This window comes from Poecile atricapillus, chromosome 14 (assembly GCF_030490865.1).
Source record: "Poecile atricapillus isolate bPoeAtr1 chromosome 14, bPoeAtr1.hap1, whole genome shotgun sequence".
NCBI lineage: Eukaryota > Metazoa > Chordata > Aves > Passeriformes > Paridae > Poecile > Poecile atricapillus.
In genome coordinates this window covers 16,464,840-16,480,299 of record NC_081262.1, presented here as the reverse complement: position 1 = coordinate 16,480,299, position 15,460 = coordinate 16,464,840, and the positions used below count along the sequence as shown (strand labels likewise).

Sequence of the window (15,460 nt, the reverse complement as noted above, 5' to 3'; positions counted from 1 at the left end):
AATAAACTTCAGTGGAAATATGAACAAAAGCATCCCTACAGGAAAATCACTGTGTTCCTGTAAGTGCTATTAATCCTAAACCAACCAACACACAGCTATGAACACATCCCATCAAACTCTGCTATCAGTGACTGGTACCTCAGAGTCTCTGGATTAAAAGCACTTTGCTGTTAACACCCAATTTGAAAGCAAGGACACAAGTGTGTCCTGAATTTGTCAGATTGTCCCTAATGAGCCGTAGGCTTGTGTAGAAACAGATAATGTATTTGAAAAGTAAACTTAGCCTTGTTGAGTTTAGCCTTGCTTAAGGAGATCTAAATTAGTATTTTCATCCCTTTCAGCTCTTTACGAATAGTTTTGTTTAATAAAGAGTTCAGGCTAAAGTCACCACATTACCTGGCGCAGAAACTTGTTAGCGATTAAAGCATCAGGAGAAACATCAGTCTGATGGCAGGTGGGGCAGGTGTGCTCCTCAGACTCCAGCAGCGCAGTTCTAATACCTGGGAATATTAAAGTAGTTTACAGCCAAACTAAGTAAACTTTTTGGATTCCCATTAATTACAACAACAACCACATGATTAATGGGGAAATATGGTCTTGAATGGAAAGCATGAAGCTGTAAATGTTCTATAGCTGAAAAAACTGGCAGAGAAACAGGCTGCCCAAAGAAGCTGTGCATCCCTGGACATGTTCAAGACCAGTTTGGACAGGGCTTTGAGCAACCTGGGCTAGTGGAAGGCCTCCTTGCCCATGTCAGGGAGGCTGGAATGAGATGAGCTTTAAAGTTCCTTCCAACTCATCCCATTCTGAAATTCTACAATTTCTAGCATAGAGCAGAGGGTCAATATTCATATATATATTATACATATACATATTCACTGTGCTAATATGTAAAGATGCAGAGCAGACTGGCATGTGACATCTCAACTGGTCTTTTTTCCACTCTAATACAGCAACAAGTTGTTCCATGTTAATGAATAAAACACATTTCAAAAAAACATGAGGACATTTGAGTTCTGAAGTTTTTAACCAGCTTTAGGGAAGAATGTGGATGAAATGCCTCAATATTAGTTCTCTGTAGTCTGCAGTAAATGCCCAAAGTTGGAGACATAATTCTGTGTGAGGGAAAGGGCTGTGGACAAAATAATTGCATTTGATATCTCATACTGTAACCACCTGCACTAATATGCACTCCCCTCATGCTCTTCCTTCTGCAAATAAAGTGGATTTAACTACAAACTTAAGGAGGGAAAAAAAACTTTCTGCCTTTTTTTCACCATCTACACAAGAAGAGTCTTTCCCTGTTCACGACATGCTGAAATACTCAACAGAACTAACAGAGCAATTTCCTTATCTCCCATTTCTGCTCTCAGAGATCAAATTTGATGTCTGGAATTAAGAAACCTGGCAGTAACACTTACATTCATCACAGTAACTGTTTCCACAGCAGGGAATAACAACCGCATCAGTCATTATATCCTTACAAATGAGACACAACAGCTCATCTGGAATAGGATCATCTTCTTCTGAGGAGGAGGATGGCTCCTCAGGTAGGAAGGGAGGCTTCTCCTTCTTTCCTATAGCATAAGCTTCCCTAGAAGTAGGGTGGGGAAAGCAGAAGGAAGTTAGAAGGAAAACTCTTCCAAGCTGTGAATTTTATCAAAGAAAGGTAATGTGTGGAATTCTTCCCCCTCTCCACTGGCCTTCCTAAACACCACTGTCTAGTCTGAACTACTTTTCTACAGCCCTAGCACAAGAAGAGGGAGGGAGGAATTCTCCTGCAGAACTATCCCATTCATTGGATCAACTAAGAAATCAGTCCAGACAATATTCAGAAAAATATTTGACAGCTCGTATCAGGTGAAATGAATCCCAGCTTTCCTTTGCCAGAGGCTAAATGTAAATTGGGGGTGCAGGGTAAAGCTGGTCTCCCAGTAATTACATTTTTTAACTGAAAGAAGTCTGTGTTACAGCTTCTAAAAAAAGGACATCCAGAAGAAAATCAGGAGGGCTACCAAGAGTATTTTAGAACTTGTGCTCAGCACACACAAGTGTTTTCCTCGTTTATAGCAACAGGAAAACTTGAGCCTGCTTCACATCTGAGGGAGGGAGTCACAGTCCAACAGCTGCTTTATTACACCTTACATGAAACCTTTGAAAGACAAACTAGAAGCAAAATGAGCTCCCAGAGAGAACAATCCCAATTACAAATGTTTCTGCAGAAAGTCTCAGCACACCCCACCCTTAACCAGCTCCCAGGGGTGGGAGCAGCAGGACCCCCATTTTAATGTTAGGCAGCAGCATGGATCTGAAAGTTGAGATCCAGTGCCAATGCTTCCTCCCCACAACTCCAGATGCTGCCCAGTGTGGCTGCACCACCACTCACACATTTCCTCCCGGTTTCTCTCATTCCCTTTTTGGATCAGCCCAGCCCACACTTACGCATCTATGGTTGGGATTGCGTATTTCCCAGTGTTGGTCAGCATGGCACCCTTCGTGTTGGGGTCCTTCACTTCCATCATAAAACTTCTTGGAATTCCCGTACTTTTTTTAATTCTGGGAACAGACTCGAAATTTTTGTCCTGTTAAGAAATGCAGACATATCTCAAGGCCCACACTGAAAATGAGATTTCAGTGACTATTTTAGGCACAAAAATCTTTAACCCTCTCCCCATACCTAGCATAAGGGTCAATGGACTCAAATACTCTCTTCCCTAAACGAATGCAGCCAGGGTGTTCCAGAGCTCAGAGCAATGTTTTGAACTCACTGACATTCTTTGGCTTAACTACAGGTTCCTTAAGGGTGAAATCCAAACCTGCTCCTCCTCCAAAGGGCAATTCAGAGGGAGCTGGATTCAGGGCTTGGAGAAACTTATTTTGAGATATATCAAGCTATACACAGGGGCTCACAGAGAAAGATCTATGGGAATATTTAGTGCCTCTGACCTAGCGAAAAGAAAATTTTACAATTCCAGGTTTTTCTTGAATTCAAAGGGTTTTGCAACACTGCCACATTACCTCTGCATTTCACATCAAAAGACACAATTCTTACTGTGAGCAGTCATGTTTGTTATGGAACTCTCTGGACAAAAATGAAAAACTGAGCACCCCCAAAGTCCCCCAAGTCTTACCCCATTTGTCGGACAGTTCTTTATGTAGTGCCCAGGTTTGCCACAGCGAAAACAGGTGTATGAGGGTGGAGGTGGCCCCACAGGTTTCTTCATGTAACTACAAGGTTTTGGGGAAAAAAAGGAAAAGAGATTCATGTGTCTTGTTTAAAACAAACCATCTCTGCAATTTTACATCAACTTCAAAGAACAAGTTCCACATTAGCAACACTTACTTGACTGGATCATATTCATGGCCAGACTGTGTCATCATAGCTTTTATTTTATCCTCCTCGGAAGCATTGGCTTCAGCCAGATTGGCAGTCTGTGCAACAGGTAATTATTTGACACACACATTAGAAACACATTTAAGCCCACACAGCCCAAGACAACACCACTCATCCAATCCTGTAAAGAGCAGCACTACACTAACTGAGCTTGCATGACAGCAGCTGCTTATACCAAACAGATTTGTGCTGAAGATGGTCTGGGGAGTCCTTATGCCATGACATGATGTTTATGTGCCTGAGAACCTACTAGAAAAGAGCACTCTTGGGCACTCAAACCTTAGGCTCTGTTTGTACCTTACAGCAAGACTTGTGTAACCAATCCAATTTCCTTCAAAGGACTGAAGCTATGTGTAGATAAACAACAATATCCAGTATTTTTATGCTGATTTTTAAGCTCAGACTATATGCAGGAGAAGCTCTCCACTGGACAAGGAATTAAGATGGATACAAGCAGCATTATTTACATTTTGCAGCATTATTTACATTTTGCAGCATTAAAAGGACACAGAACTGCAGTGGGGTAGTTAGATTTGCTTGCTGAAACTCAGCTTCAGACACACAAGTATTAAAAGGACCAAAGGAATTGTACAATCTCTCAGAAAGGTGAAATTCTTTTCAGCAGAAATTTGCCCAGCAGAGCTGCAGGCAGTCCAAACTGCATGTTCCCCCCCAACTTCTTCCTGTGATTTAACTACAGTGAAGACAATCTACAGTTTTTTTCCAGTTGACTATGTCCTTTTAACACACAAATTGTAATAAAAACCTTCTGCACAACTAGATCTTCAAATTACTGAAGCCAGCTGATTTTTAAGTCATATTTGTTCAAATGTTTTTATTATACACTAGTCCAGATACAAGCAGGGTCTAAGGGAGTGACTGTAAATGACTTGGGCCTTCAAGCACCTATCACTCAGCTCAAGCACTCATGGTTTGGTTTTGTATGCATTCATTCACAAAAGCAACCAACTAGTTTCAACATTTTATTAAATGGTTGTTTCATATACACAGTGTTTCTCCACAGTAACAGAATCCGGATCGCCAACTATGAAATCATTTCCATTAACAGTTACAGAAAGCTTTACAGATAATACTTGACTAATTTGTTTGAACCCAAACGGTTTACAGAACACATCCAAAAGCCACAAAACATTAGTAGGAATAGACCAAAATTCAAATATGGCATTTCATACATAGTAATAATCACCAGAGAACTGTTAACACATTGCCTCCGTGCTGAGCCGGGCTGCACTAGAGCCATTAGAGGGAGTAACAGTGCTGAGCCACTTGGTGTCATCTTCCTGCATTTTTCTGAAATACTTCAATATCCTCAAAAGCTTAAATGTGTACCTCCACCCCTTGGACAGCTTTGCACATTTCAGAGTAAAACCTCCCAGGAGGTTACAGACCCGAGGACACATTTAGGGACAGCACTAATGGGGATCAATTCTTTGGGGGGCTACCTTCTAAACTAGAGATATTTATATATATAATGGGGTTTTTTTTGGCCAAACGCATACAATTTAATTTCTGTAGGGAAGAGGGGAAAAGTTAGCAGTGGGAAGAGATTTATTTTTATTAGAAATGAACTCCAGCCTTTATCTTGATAACAAAGAACTAGCTGCTCTGCCTCAGGCCCTGCCTACTCTACTGCCTGTAGCTTTAGGGACTGGTGGTTGAGCACTCGCCTGTCCACACAGTGCAGTCACTAGTGCTTCCCCAGACAAATTACACATTGGTGAGCAAAAATGCAAGCAGTTCCCGAGCAAAACATGGCATTACAACAGTTTCAGAAGGTCACAGCTGCTCAGATGCCACACATACACATTGGTATATTCCTATAAACAATGAGGTACATTTACACAATTTACACAGTCTGCGTTCAAACAAATTAGATCGGGTTGTCCACTGTATAGATCCCACAATTTATGGAATTGTGCAGCGTTCAGAGAATGGGTCTGTAACTATGACTAGGGATTCAAAAATAGCCATGCAATTGTCCATGGTACAGAACCGCTTCTCTTGTGGCTGGTCACACCCCCCTGGAATGTCCGTAACTTACAGCCAATTAAATTCTTCTGTACAAACTGGGTTAGTTTCCAACGCAAAATTAATGAAACGTATGAAAAACGGTAAAACAGCTTCTGAAGAGCTTCTTCTTTGTGTCTTGAGGATGAGTAATACTGCAACATTATGCTGAGGCTGATAAGGTACTCCCCTTCTATCTTCCCAAACTGGGAGCTACTCTTTACAGGATAGTATCAAAATATACACACATTTTAAAGTTAAAATAAGTATTTTACGTTAATAAAAATTAAAAGGGGCTTTCCAATTACAACAGTTATTCACCCATAGATCACAGTATCAATTTAAAAATAGGAAGCAAACACTTCTTAAAGTATTTGACAAGAATATATATATATATACCTTAGTAAGCTGGGCCAGAGAAATAGATGCAGAAGAGTCATCAATCTGTTCACAAAAAATTAAACACATATTCAAGTTCTACAGTCAAAACACAGCAATAGTTAACCTCTACTATAGTCTGAATGTCTGCACTATATACCCCTGAGTGTTACCCAAAGGAAATCCCAACCCAGTGTAATTTGTATTTATTCAAAACAAAGCCCAAATCTATGATGGCTTAAGAGAACCTACGTGCTTATGAGAAGAAATTAAAATAACCAACCCCACTGGAGATCTACTTATTGCTCAGAATATCTCAGAGAGGGACTTCTATCAAAAGGGTAAGGAAGCTGTCAATTTTCAGCTAAAAAGGATTAAAAAAAAATTAAATTTAATTGAGGAAGAAGTATCCAGGTAACACAATATTAGTGTAGTTTGTAAATGAATCAGTGAATGTCTCACCATTTCTATATGCACACAGTGATGATTTTGTGAACCCACATCTGCCTGTCAGAATGAAGGCCATTCCCAGCAGCCCCGAAACACACACTGTGCCCCTCCTGTCAGTTCCCAAATAAACCCAAATAAAAGCCAATCTAGAACAGCAGCCACAACCAGCCACTTTGTCTGGAGAAAAATCAACTGCTAAAATCATTTCTGTAAAGGTGTTTATAATGACAGAGCAGATTAAATTGAGAAAACTGATTTCTTGTATGAGTTCTTACTAGACCACATGCCCTACCACCCAAGTCAGTGAGAATTTCGATGATTCCTTGCAATCAGACCAAACCTGATCTCTAATAGCAGCCTAGTGCTAAATGAACAAAGGAAAGTGCAAAGCATATTCTTGATGATAAAAACATGGATTCAGAGCACAAGCCTGGAATTTTTGTCTCCATTTTTTTCCTCCCAGCAGCCTATGGAACAGCAGTCAGGAATGACATCCTCAGGCTAGAAGCCAGAGAACTAGTGCTAAAGAGCAGTTTTGCCACAAATAAAAAGGTTAATAACTTGATCTAGCTCCTTCTGCAGTATATTGAATTATATCATGCCATGAGCAGCACTTGAGCTAGCACAACAGTACCAGAAAGACACTTGAATCACTGCTTATTATATGTAAATTGCTCAAAAACACCGAATAAAATTTCACAGTGTGAACTGAATAGCTCTCCAAGAAGTCACTAAACAGGTCAGCAAAGAAATTAAAACCTTTCCTTAAAAAAGGTCTTGTCCTTCACTACCTAATGTAGCAGAGAATTTGAGCCAACAGTTTTAGCAGACTGGAAAAAAGTATTTCCATGCCCAAGATGATTCCTCACAGCAGTAAGCTGTTCCTCTTCTGTGTTTTCAGGCAAGCACATAACGTGGTTCCTGCATTACTGACTAAAGATCTCTTGAAAATGTGTCTTTGGACAGGAACACAGAGATCTAGACAAAAAGACCTTCATTCCACTGAAAGTCCTACCACAAGATTCACCTCTCCTTCCTTGCAGAATGCTTTGTACCTAGTTCTGTTCAAAAGGAGGTCTGCACAAGCATTTTGAAGCTTCATGCTCCATATGCCACTCTTTTACACGTGAAAAAGCAGGCCAGCGCTCTCTCAGGGCAGGCACAGCTGTAATTTTGTGTTTTTTCAGAAACAAACAAGAAATTAGGAAAGCTCTAGTGTTAAATGGCCTAATACTGACCAGGAACTGAAATACAACAGTTAATAAACTATTAACTCTTTCCTCTATTTTTTTAGGAAGCTGCCATTATACAGCCTGCAGGCAACAGTCTAATTTCTTAAAGGACATGATACTGAACAGTTACCAAAAGCAGCAAACAGATAATTAATGTACTCTTCAGTGCATTTGCCCATGGCCATCTTTCAACCATCCTACATTTTTGGCAAGTTTTTCCTTTTAAATTTCTACTGAAGTATTTCCTGGCAGTCCCTCAGAACAATCAAGTAGAAACAATATCTCCATGGAATTTGTAGGCAACCCTAAGATAACACTGCAGAAGTATTGTAAAAAAAACCCAAAAAGCAACCCAGGAAAAACCCCCAAACCCTAAACTCAACAGCCAGTGTTTTAACTCCCGTGTTGTGCAGCAGACTGAACAGAAACTAACAGGAAGCCAAGTGGGCGAGGGGACAGAAAAGAGAAGGCTGATGTTGCTGGAATTACAGGGCTTCCCCCAAAGGCAGACTCACAGGGAGTTCAGCCAGGGAGCTCCAGCTGTGCTGAACCAGCGAGCACAGCTGGGCCTGCCACAGCCTCCAAGGAGCCCCACGGTGCCACACACCAAACCTAGAGCAGAAATGTCCCACGTCCTGCCCCTGCCTGTGCCAAGGCTGGGATGGCACAAGAGTGTAACAAGGAAAAAATACTACAAAGAAGATACTTTTGTGCATCCTTTCAAAAAAGAAAACTGATTTTAACTTTGCAGCTTTACTCTCCAGCAATAACTGACAAGATTCCTAGTGGTTTACTGCAACTAAACAAGACCCAGTTTCTGCTCTGAAATACATGCAGAAATATGTGTGCTTAAAAAAAAAATTAAAAAAAAAAAATAAAAGCAACAAACAATCCCCCCACACCAAGATCTGAGTTAACTTTAAGAATAAAACATTTGTGTCTCCAGCCCCAGAAGCTGCTGAGGCTGCAGGGCTTTTCCAGTGAGGGAGGGCCTGTACAGAGGGATGCAAGGCTTCCATCCTCCCAGACCAGGGACAGTCAGAGCACACCAGGGAATGGCTTTGCTTTGCTTTTCCTTTCCTGCTGTTAGTTCTCACACTGTCTTCCCTCCCACTCTGGGATTTTTCCTTTTTTCCTTTTCACACATCTATGTTAGCTTATGGTAAGATGCTACTGAGCAATGTAATACAGACATGCCAGGGAACACACGAGGCTAAAAGAATGTTAACTTTATTTATGAACATGTGGTTTGTGTTTATACACATGCTAGTAAACAAAAAGAAAAAGAACTGTTTTCAAGAAATAAAAACCCATCTGAATTAGATCAAATACTATAAACGTGGTTTACATAAATGCATTACATTAACTGCTAGGGTCACTGGGCCAGTTCAGCTAACTCCAACTCATAATGAGAGGCATTCATCTCCAAAAGGAATTGCAATCAATCAGCAATAAAATTATGGATGTTACATTTAGTGGTCTTAGACCTACACACAGCGAGTTTTCAATTTGAAGTTGATTGTTTCCATGGGAACCAGAGGCTGTATTCTTCCCAGAACACAGCCCCAGAGCTCAGGAATTTCTAGATTAAGTTATCCTAATAGCTGATCAAGTGATCAGAACCAATGATCCAGGGTTAGTGTAATGCCTCACACCAGTCTAGTGAAGGAGAAGCAGTTATACTTAAAATAAAAACAAAAAATAAACCCCACCAAATAGTACTTTGATACTCTAAGGACTATTGGAAAAGCACAGTTGCACACAGTACTGACCCAAGTGGCACACTAGAGATCTAGCCCATCACCAGGCACGGATTTCCGTGTGGGATTATATGTTAGCAGCAGTACAGGTGCTTGCAAACCTGAAGGAAAATGCTGCCCTTTTGCAAATGTGAATTCCAAGTGGTGGTATACTAAAGAAAGGCTTAACCTTTGGGAATTACAGCAGCAGCCAGCCCTGGAGTCACCCAGACCAAAAATGTGCTGCAGGCAGAAGTTAAGAAAAGTGTCAGGGATTTCATCCCCAAATGCCCCAGGCTCTAACTTGGTGCCAAAATTTGTGTTACATATTGTCATTTGCAGACAAACTGTTGAACTAAACTGCTTCACCAGATAAAGGGGAGAGATCAAATGCAGAACTTTAGAATACCACTCTGTGTAGCAGCGATATTGAAATTCACGTCAGGCTATTAAAGACATTTCTGTATTCAGGGGGGCCCAAACAATATCACTTCAATTATACAGTGTTAGGAACAAATACCCAAATATTTAAGGACACAAGAAGGAATCATTTAGCTGCACAGAACTGTCCTGAAAACAACTGGGATATGCTAGGTTTTGTATTTGTTTGAACCCCCAAGTCAAAAGTAAGGAACAGCACCAAGTTTCACAATAATGATTTCTCAGTGGTTTTTGATAACATTTTCAAAAACCATTAGGCAAAAAAAAGGTATTTAAAAACAAAAGCTAAGTGATACAATGTGAAAATGGCAAAAAATACACTCCAAACAGTTTTTATTGCAAGAAACAAAAAGCACACAACAACCTATACAAACATACATATCACTAGCTATAGACAGACAGATGTAGAACATGGCACCATGTTCAGTGTGCAAACCTTGAGCCTACAGGATCTGGAAACGATCATACATTATCTGTACAACACAGAGTCATACAGGAGAGAATCTGGCATATTCAATATGAAATACAATGCATTACTAGGCACAAATACCAATATTCACATTAGAACTCTGCAAATGATGGCATTACCCAGTTTTTACTATGCTGAATCAAATACAATGTATTTACAACATACACTAGGTTTTACTGGAAAATATATTAAGTTAACGTTTGGCAAATTAATAAAAGGCTGCATTGTTTAGAACTAAGTGCAGTGTGTAGGAAAAAAAGTGTGAGATTGTGTTTTTACATACTGCTTTTGATGTTCCACTCACTGGCTCACTTCGACTTCTAGAAGAAGAAATAAAGGTGATCAGAATTTAAAACAAATCACTTGTACCCACCACAAAGATTCTAGAACCTGAACATCACATTATGCTCCAATACTCTAATGAACGTAGACATTTATCTGTAATACATAAACTGTTCTCTCTCGGTACATTTGGTGCAACTAAAAAGCCCCCCAAAACCACATTTCTAAATCGTCACAAATTACTCAAGACTTACAGATCTAGAACACAACAGTGCAAGAGGAAGTCCTCAGACATTTTGTCTCTGCTCTCTAAGTATCAAATCCATGAAGTCTGTACTAGAGTTCTGTGTTCTCAAATAATCAATTACCAAGTCATGGGGCAGCTTTGGCCAGCATGTACATCCCCAGTATCACACACACAGGTACCAGGTACGGGGATTCAGTTTCTATGAAAGAACAGTGATAATCTACAAGTGAAAGTTTGCTCAAGTGAAAAACACAGTCACACAACAAAGGGGCAACATGACAGTGTCAGCAGCACAGTCTCTAGAACAGTGTTTCTTTGTGGAAGCCCAAGCACTGTGTTCAGAGATCTACTATATTAAGCCATCAAAGTGCCAAAATATTAAACATGTTACATATGCTATATTGACTAAAAGTAGTAGTAGAAATGTCACCTGAAAGTAGTTTCTAGGATTTTGTGCGATTTAGGAGTCCTGTGACAAAAAAAAAGGTCTTAATTGCCAGAATTTGCTATAAGATAATCTTGAATATGTTACAATATTTTAGGAAATATGTATTACATTTGAAAACTTGCTGAGATTCCACATACTCGGTGGTCTGGACCTGCATGCTCCTCATCATGAACCACACATGCAGCCACTGAGAGAGTTAACAAACAATCCACGCATCATCCAAGGATCCCATGAGCAGAAGCAATGCAAAGGCTGCTGCGGAATTCACATGCCAATGGAGAGGCTCAGCTTCCTGCCACCTCCTGCTAAACTCCCCAGGCTCCCAATTACACCTCCTGAAGGTGAGGAAGTACACGGAAATACTTTGGATTACCAAACAATGGTTGCTTCAGCCATTTACTGCAAGGTGAGTAATGCCTTTCTGAAGGCCTCTGCACCATTCCAGAGGGCACTCCCCATCCCCAAACATTAACCACCCTACCAGTGGTTTCTGCAGTGTTTCCAGCTGAGGAGCAGAAAGCTCATCTGCCTGTTAATTTTCAACTCTACCCCAGCAGTGCTGTTCTTTCCTGATCCCCCCACCCCAGTACTGACAGAATCTTTGCCGCCAGCTTTGACTCTTTAGAGGGCTTTACAACAGCAGGCGAGGTGCACTGGCAGGGCAGCACTCTGCTGAAATGAACCCCAAAGCAAGGCTGTGTTTACACAGCACTCTGCACAAAGCTGCAGGTGCAGAATCCAGAGGGACAGCTGGGAAGCACTGCACCAACTCCTGCAGTGACATGCCCCAAGGTTACACGCAGAGCCACATCCATTTGGGGTTTTTTGCTTGCAAATGGTTCATGGGTACCAGGATGTTGCTGTATTGTTTGTTCAAGACACACTGTAACTCCTCAGGGTATTTTATTGAGAACCAACGTTTGAAAGACATGGCAAAACCACAAGCTAATAACATCTCCTGCTGGTGGTGAAGAGGCATGGCTTTAAGGAGGTTGAAAAACATGCCCATTCCAACAGAGCTGATGTAGCTATTACAGATCTGGACTGTATGAAAACATCAAAGCAGCAATAATCCTGTAGTCAGGATTGCATTTGAGTATCTGTGATTGTAATCAATACTGAGGACAGAGAATCAGGTGTAAACCTTAGAAATACAGAATTGAAACCTGGAGCACAGATCCCAGCTTGGGTACAGACAGACCCACAAAGGTAATCAGTATGTTTGGCAATGTGCTAAACTGCTTCTGAGATTTGAGTTTGGACAGGATTAACTATTCCTTCATGGAACTTGCACAAAAGCCAGCACCCTTTAGGGTATGGTTCTTTTTCTCTTGCCTCAAACAGATACTGTGTGCACAGGAACCGCTCAGGAATGTAACTTCTTGTTTGCATGGTTCACCACCTGGCAACTCTTGGTCTTTCCTCTACAACTACTATACAACCCCCACAGATCTGAGGCAGAAAAATACCTGTCATGTCCTGTCCCACCTCCCCCAAACGCAGGTGGCAGTCCAACACCCAGAGTCAAACTCTTCTGAGACAGGAACAAATGCTAAGTTTATGCTACAACGTGTACCTGTCTGTTTAAAAGGCAGACACATATCATAAGGAATCTCCCCATGCAGAGGAAACAGGATCTGCTCTTGAATCTCAGAAAAATAAACCCCAAAGCAAACTCAATAGAATCATCCTGAAAGTCACCACTGTTGGTGTCTGAACACCCAAATCTAAGTCTCCTTTGGGACAGACACATTGAAATCTATCCCACAACAACAAACACCAGCAGCAGCTTTAACAAGCAAGTTACAACCTGAGTGCCTCTGCAAGTGCTGTCAGTAACAAGGTGGGCACCCTGACCCCTCCCAAAGAAGAGAATGGTTGCAGTACTTACATAACGTATGTTTTGCTGGTAGCTTTAACTCCTCCAATGGGGATTCTCCTCACAATCACTGATGAGTTCTTGGGAATCAGAGCGCTATCATCGGTGTATTCTGGAAACAACATCAGTACAGAAAAAACATTAGTCAATTTGTAAGAACATATTTAATATGTAATCACAGAGCACTTTTGAGAATCCCTTTACAGATCTAAAAGCAAAATTTTATACATAACATCAGGCTTTCATCCTCTCAATACACAAACAGCACCTGTCAAGGAATCTTCAGGTTTCATTATCAAACACAAGCAGCAAAATCATTTTCAGTTTTTAAAGTTAAGTTTGAATGCCAAGAGCAAAATGGTTTCAAATTACACTAAAGCAGAGTCTGATAATGCATGAGGTTTTTCCCTGATCTGTTTTAAGCTATTTTTGCTTCTGTCTGGCTACGAAACCAAGAGATGTCTTGAGAAAAACAAACCGAAGCCAAGCTTCACCTTCATAAAACAGATTCTAAAGTCTGTGGCTGCTTGTCCTGAGCAAACCAGGCAGCAGCTAAAGCAGGGGAACTCTGAACCAATGCTTTCAGCATGTTAAGTACACCTGACTCCGCTCTGCTGTCCTGCTCAGGCCCTGCAGAACAGCAGAGCCACCAGCCCTGTGCTTGGAGCTGCACCATCCCCAACCAGGCTGGGCAGCTGCTCAGGGCCTGACAGAGAAATGCAACTGAAACTGGCAGCACTGGAGTCTGCAGCACAAAAGCTTCGGGGTTTCTGAGCCCGCTTTCACAAGTAGGACAGAAGTGGCTCAAACTAAAGTGGCACCTCCCCCTTAAGTTCACCATCCAGTCTGAATTAAACAAAGGGATACAATTTCTTTCCACTCACTTTCTGTACAGAAGAGAGACTCAAACGAAATGACTTCTGAAGGCAGCCTTGAAAGCCTTTGGAAAACAGCATGTGTCTGGAGCCATCCCTGCTCTGCCTTGGCCTTTACTGTGCTGGTTGTCTGAAGAGAAGAAAAGCCCCCTGATCTTTTACATAAGGCCCAAACAAAAATCCAACTCAGACAAAATTTGAATAAGCTTAAAATGCAAAGCCCTCTCCATAAGAATGTTTTTATATGGAACCTACACAGGCTGGATATGACTAAATATTGTAAAGCACCATGAGCAGTCCTTCCCGGTGATGTGCCTGCAGTGTTAGTTATTCCAATCCCTTACCTTTGCAGACTGAATCAGAACACTGCTCTGAAATTCAGAGCTGTTGTGTATCTAGTCAAGCTCTATCAGGATGAGTTTGCTCAGTGATCACACACTAAATACAAGCACCTCACAATTTATGCTCCACTTTTCAGTATATTATTCCTATAGGCAGGAACCTCCCTTAGACCAAAACATACCTAGCAGAAGACATCACTTCAACCATGAAATTAAAATTTTACTTCTATTTCCAACTAAGAAAACATTTCTTCAGAAAACTGAGAAATCATTTAGCTGAAGCTAATTCCTGATCTTCCCCCCAGGGAACCAAACAGTGAGACTCCTCTGGAATGCAGAGTGGTTTAAAACTGTGGGTGAAAGAACTAGCAGTGACAGAAACAGCAGCTCTTACAGAAGTCACATCCTGACACAAGCCCTGGAGCTCTGCTCCTCACACAGCCACCTGTCAAGAGAGGCTGCACTGGGGTTTTCTGATGGAGGAGCTCAAGCAGTGCTGAGGCTGAGACAAACACCTGGAAGATGGTGCCAGCTGCAGTTCTAGAATCCCAGAGCAGCTGTTTCTACTTGTGGACCAGAGCCAAAAGTGGTCTTTCTTTCTGGTTCAGATCACTAGACCATGATTTCAGAGATACAAGATAAGCAACAGTGGCTTCACAAAAAGGCTTTCAGGTTACCCTGGCATCTCCCAACAGGAACCTACTCCTCATGGGCAGCACTGGGCACAGACTCACCAGTGTCCTCCCAGGGCCTGCACAGCCCTGTCACTGTCTCCCCATGACCCCACAGCTCAGGGTGAGCAGTGAGGCCAGCTCCACACAGCTACTGCTCACACTTGTCCAAGCACAGCTCCAATGGAAATGCTCAAAGCTGGAGGCAGCAACACTGTTTGTTCCCACTCCCATATAGCACCAACTTGTTTTACCACCAGTGATGGCCAGGAAGTGGCTACTGGAATTTGTCAATCTGAGCTGTGATTAAAAGTACCCAGCTAATCCAAAATGCCTGCAAAAACAAAGATCTGGATATTAAAGGCAAGAGCAAAAGAGACACAACAGTCTAAAACTTGCTATTTATCCTACAAGAAACTAGTAGCTTGAAAGAGTCCAGAGAAAGAAGTATTTCAAGACATGAATAAAGGCAAACTAGCTAACAGCAGCTACCCTGACTGCTCCCTCACACTGACACAGAAATCTAACATCAACTATTACATTAGTGTCCACAACTTTCTTACAGCTAAATGCAGAGCTCAGACTT

General features: G+C 41.5%; 1 protein-coding gene across 7 annotated transcripts in view; it reads right to left on the bottom strand.

Annotated features, from left to right (window-relative positions):
- Window positions 1-15,460, bottom strand: part of RBBP6 (RB binding protein 6, ubiquitin ligase) — a 28,357-nt gene that overhangs the window by 9,353 nt on the left and 3,544 nt on the right. For 2 of the 7 annotated variants that reach the window (XM_058849241.1, XM_058849243.1), the window contains exons 2-10: window positions 13,000-13,099; window positions 11,091-11,129; window positions 10,415-10,451; window positions 5,822-5,866; window positions 3,344-3,432; window positions 3,132-3,228; window positions 2,443-2,582; window positions 1,422-1,594; window positions 397-500 (exon numbers count right to left, since the gene is read on the bottom strand). In XM_058849241.1, the coding sequence (XP_058705224.1) occupies window positions 397-500; window positions 1,422-1,594; window positions 2,443-2,582; window positions 3,132-3,228; window positions 3,344-3,432; window positions 5,822-5,866; window positions 10,415-10,451; window positions 11,091-11,129; window positions 13,000-13,099 (824 nt within the window). Of the gene's footprint in view, window positions 1-396; window positions 501-1,421; window positions 1,595-2,442; window positions 2,583-3,131; window positions 3,229-3,343; window positions 3,433-5,821; window positions 5,867-10,414; window positions 10,452-11,090; window positions 11,130-12,999; window positions 13,100-15,460 lie in introns of those variants that run through there. The other 5 variants (XM_058849248.1, XM_058849242.1, XM_058849245.1 and 2 more) reach the window with 4 other exon arrangements.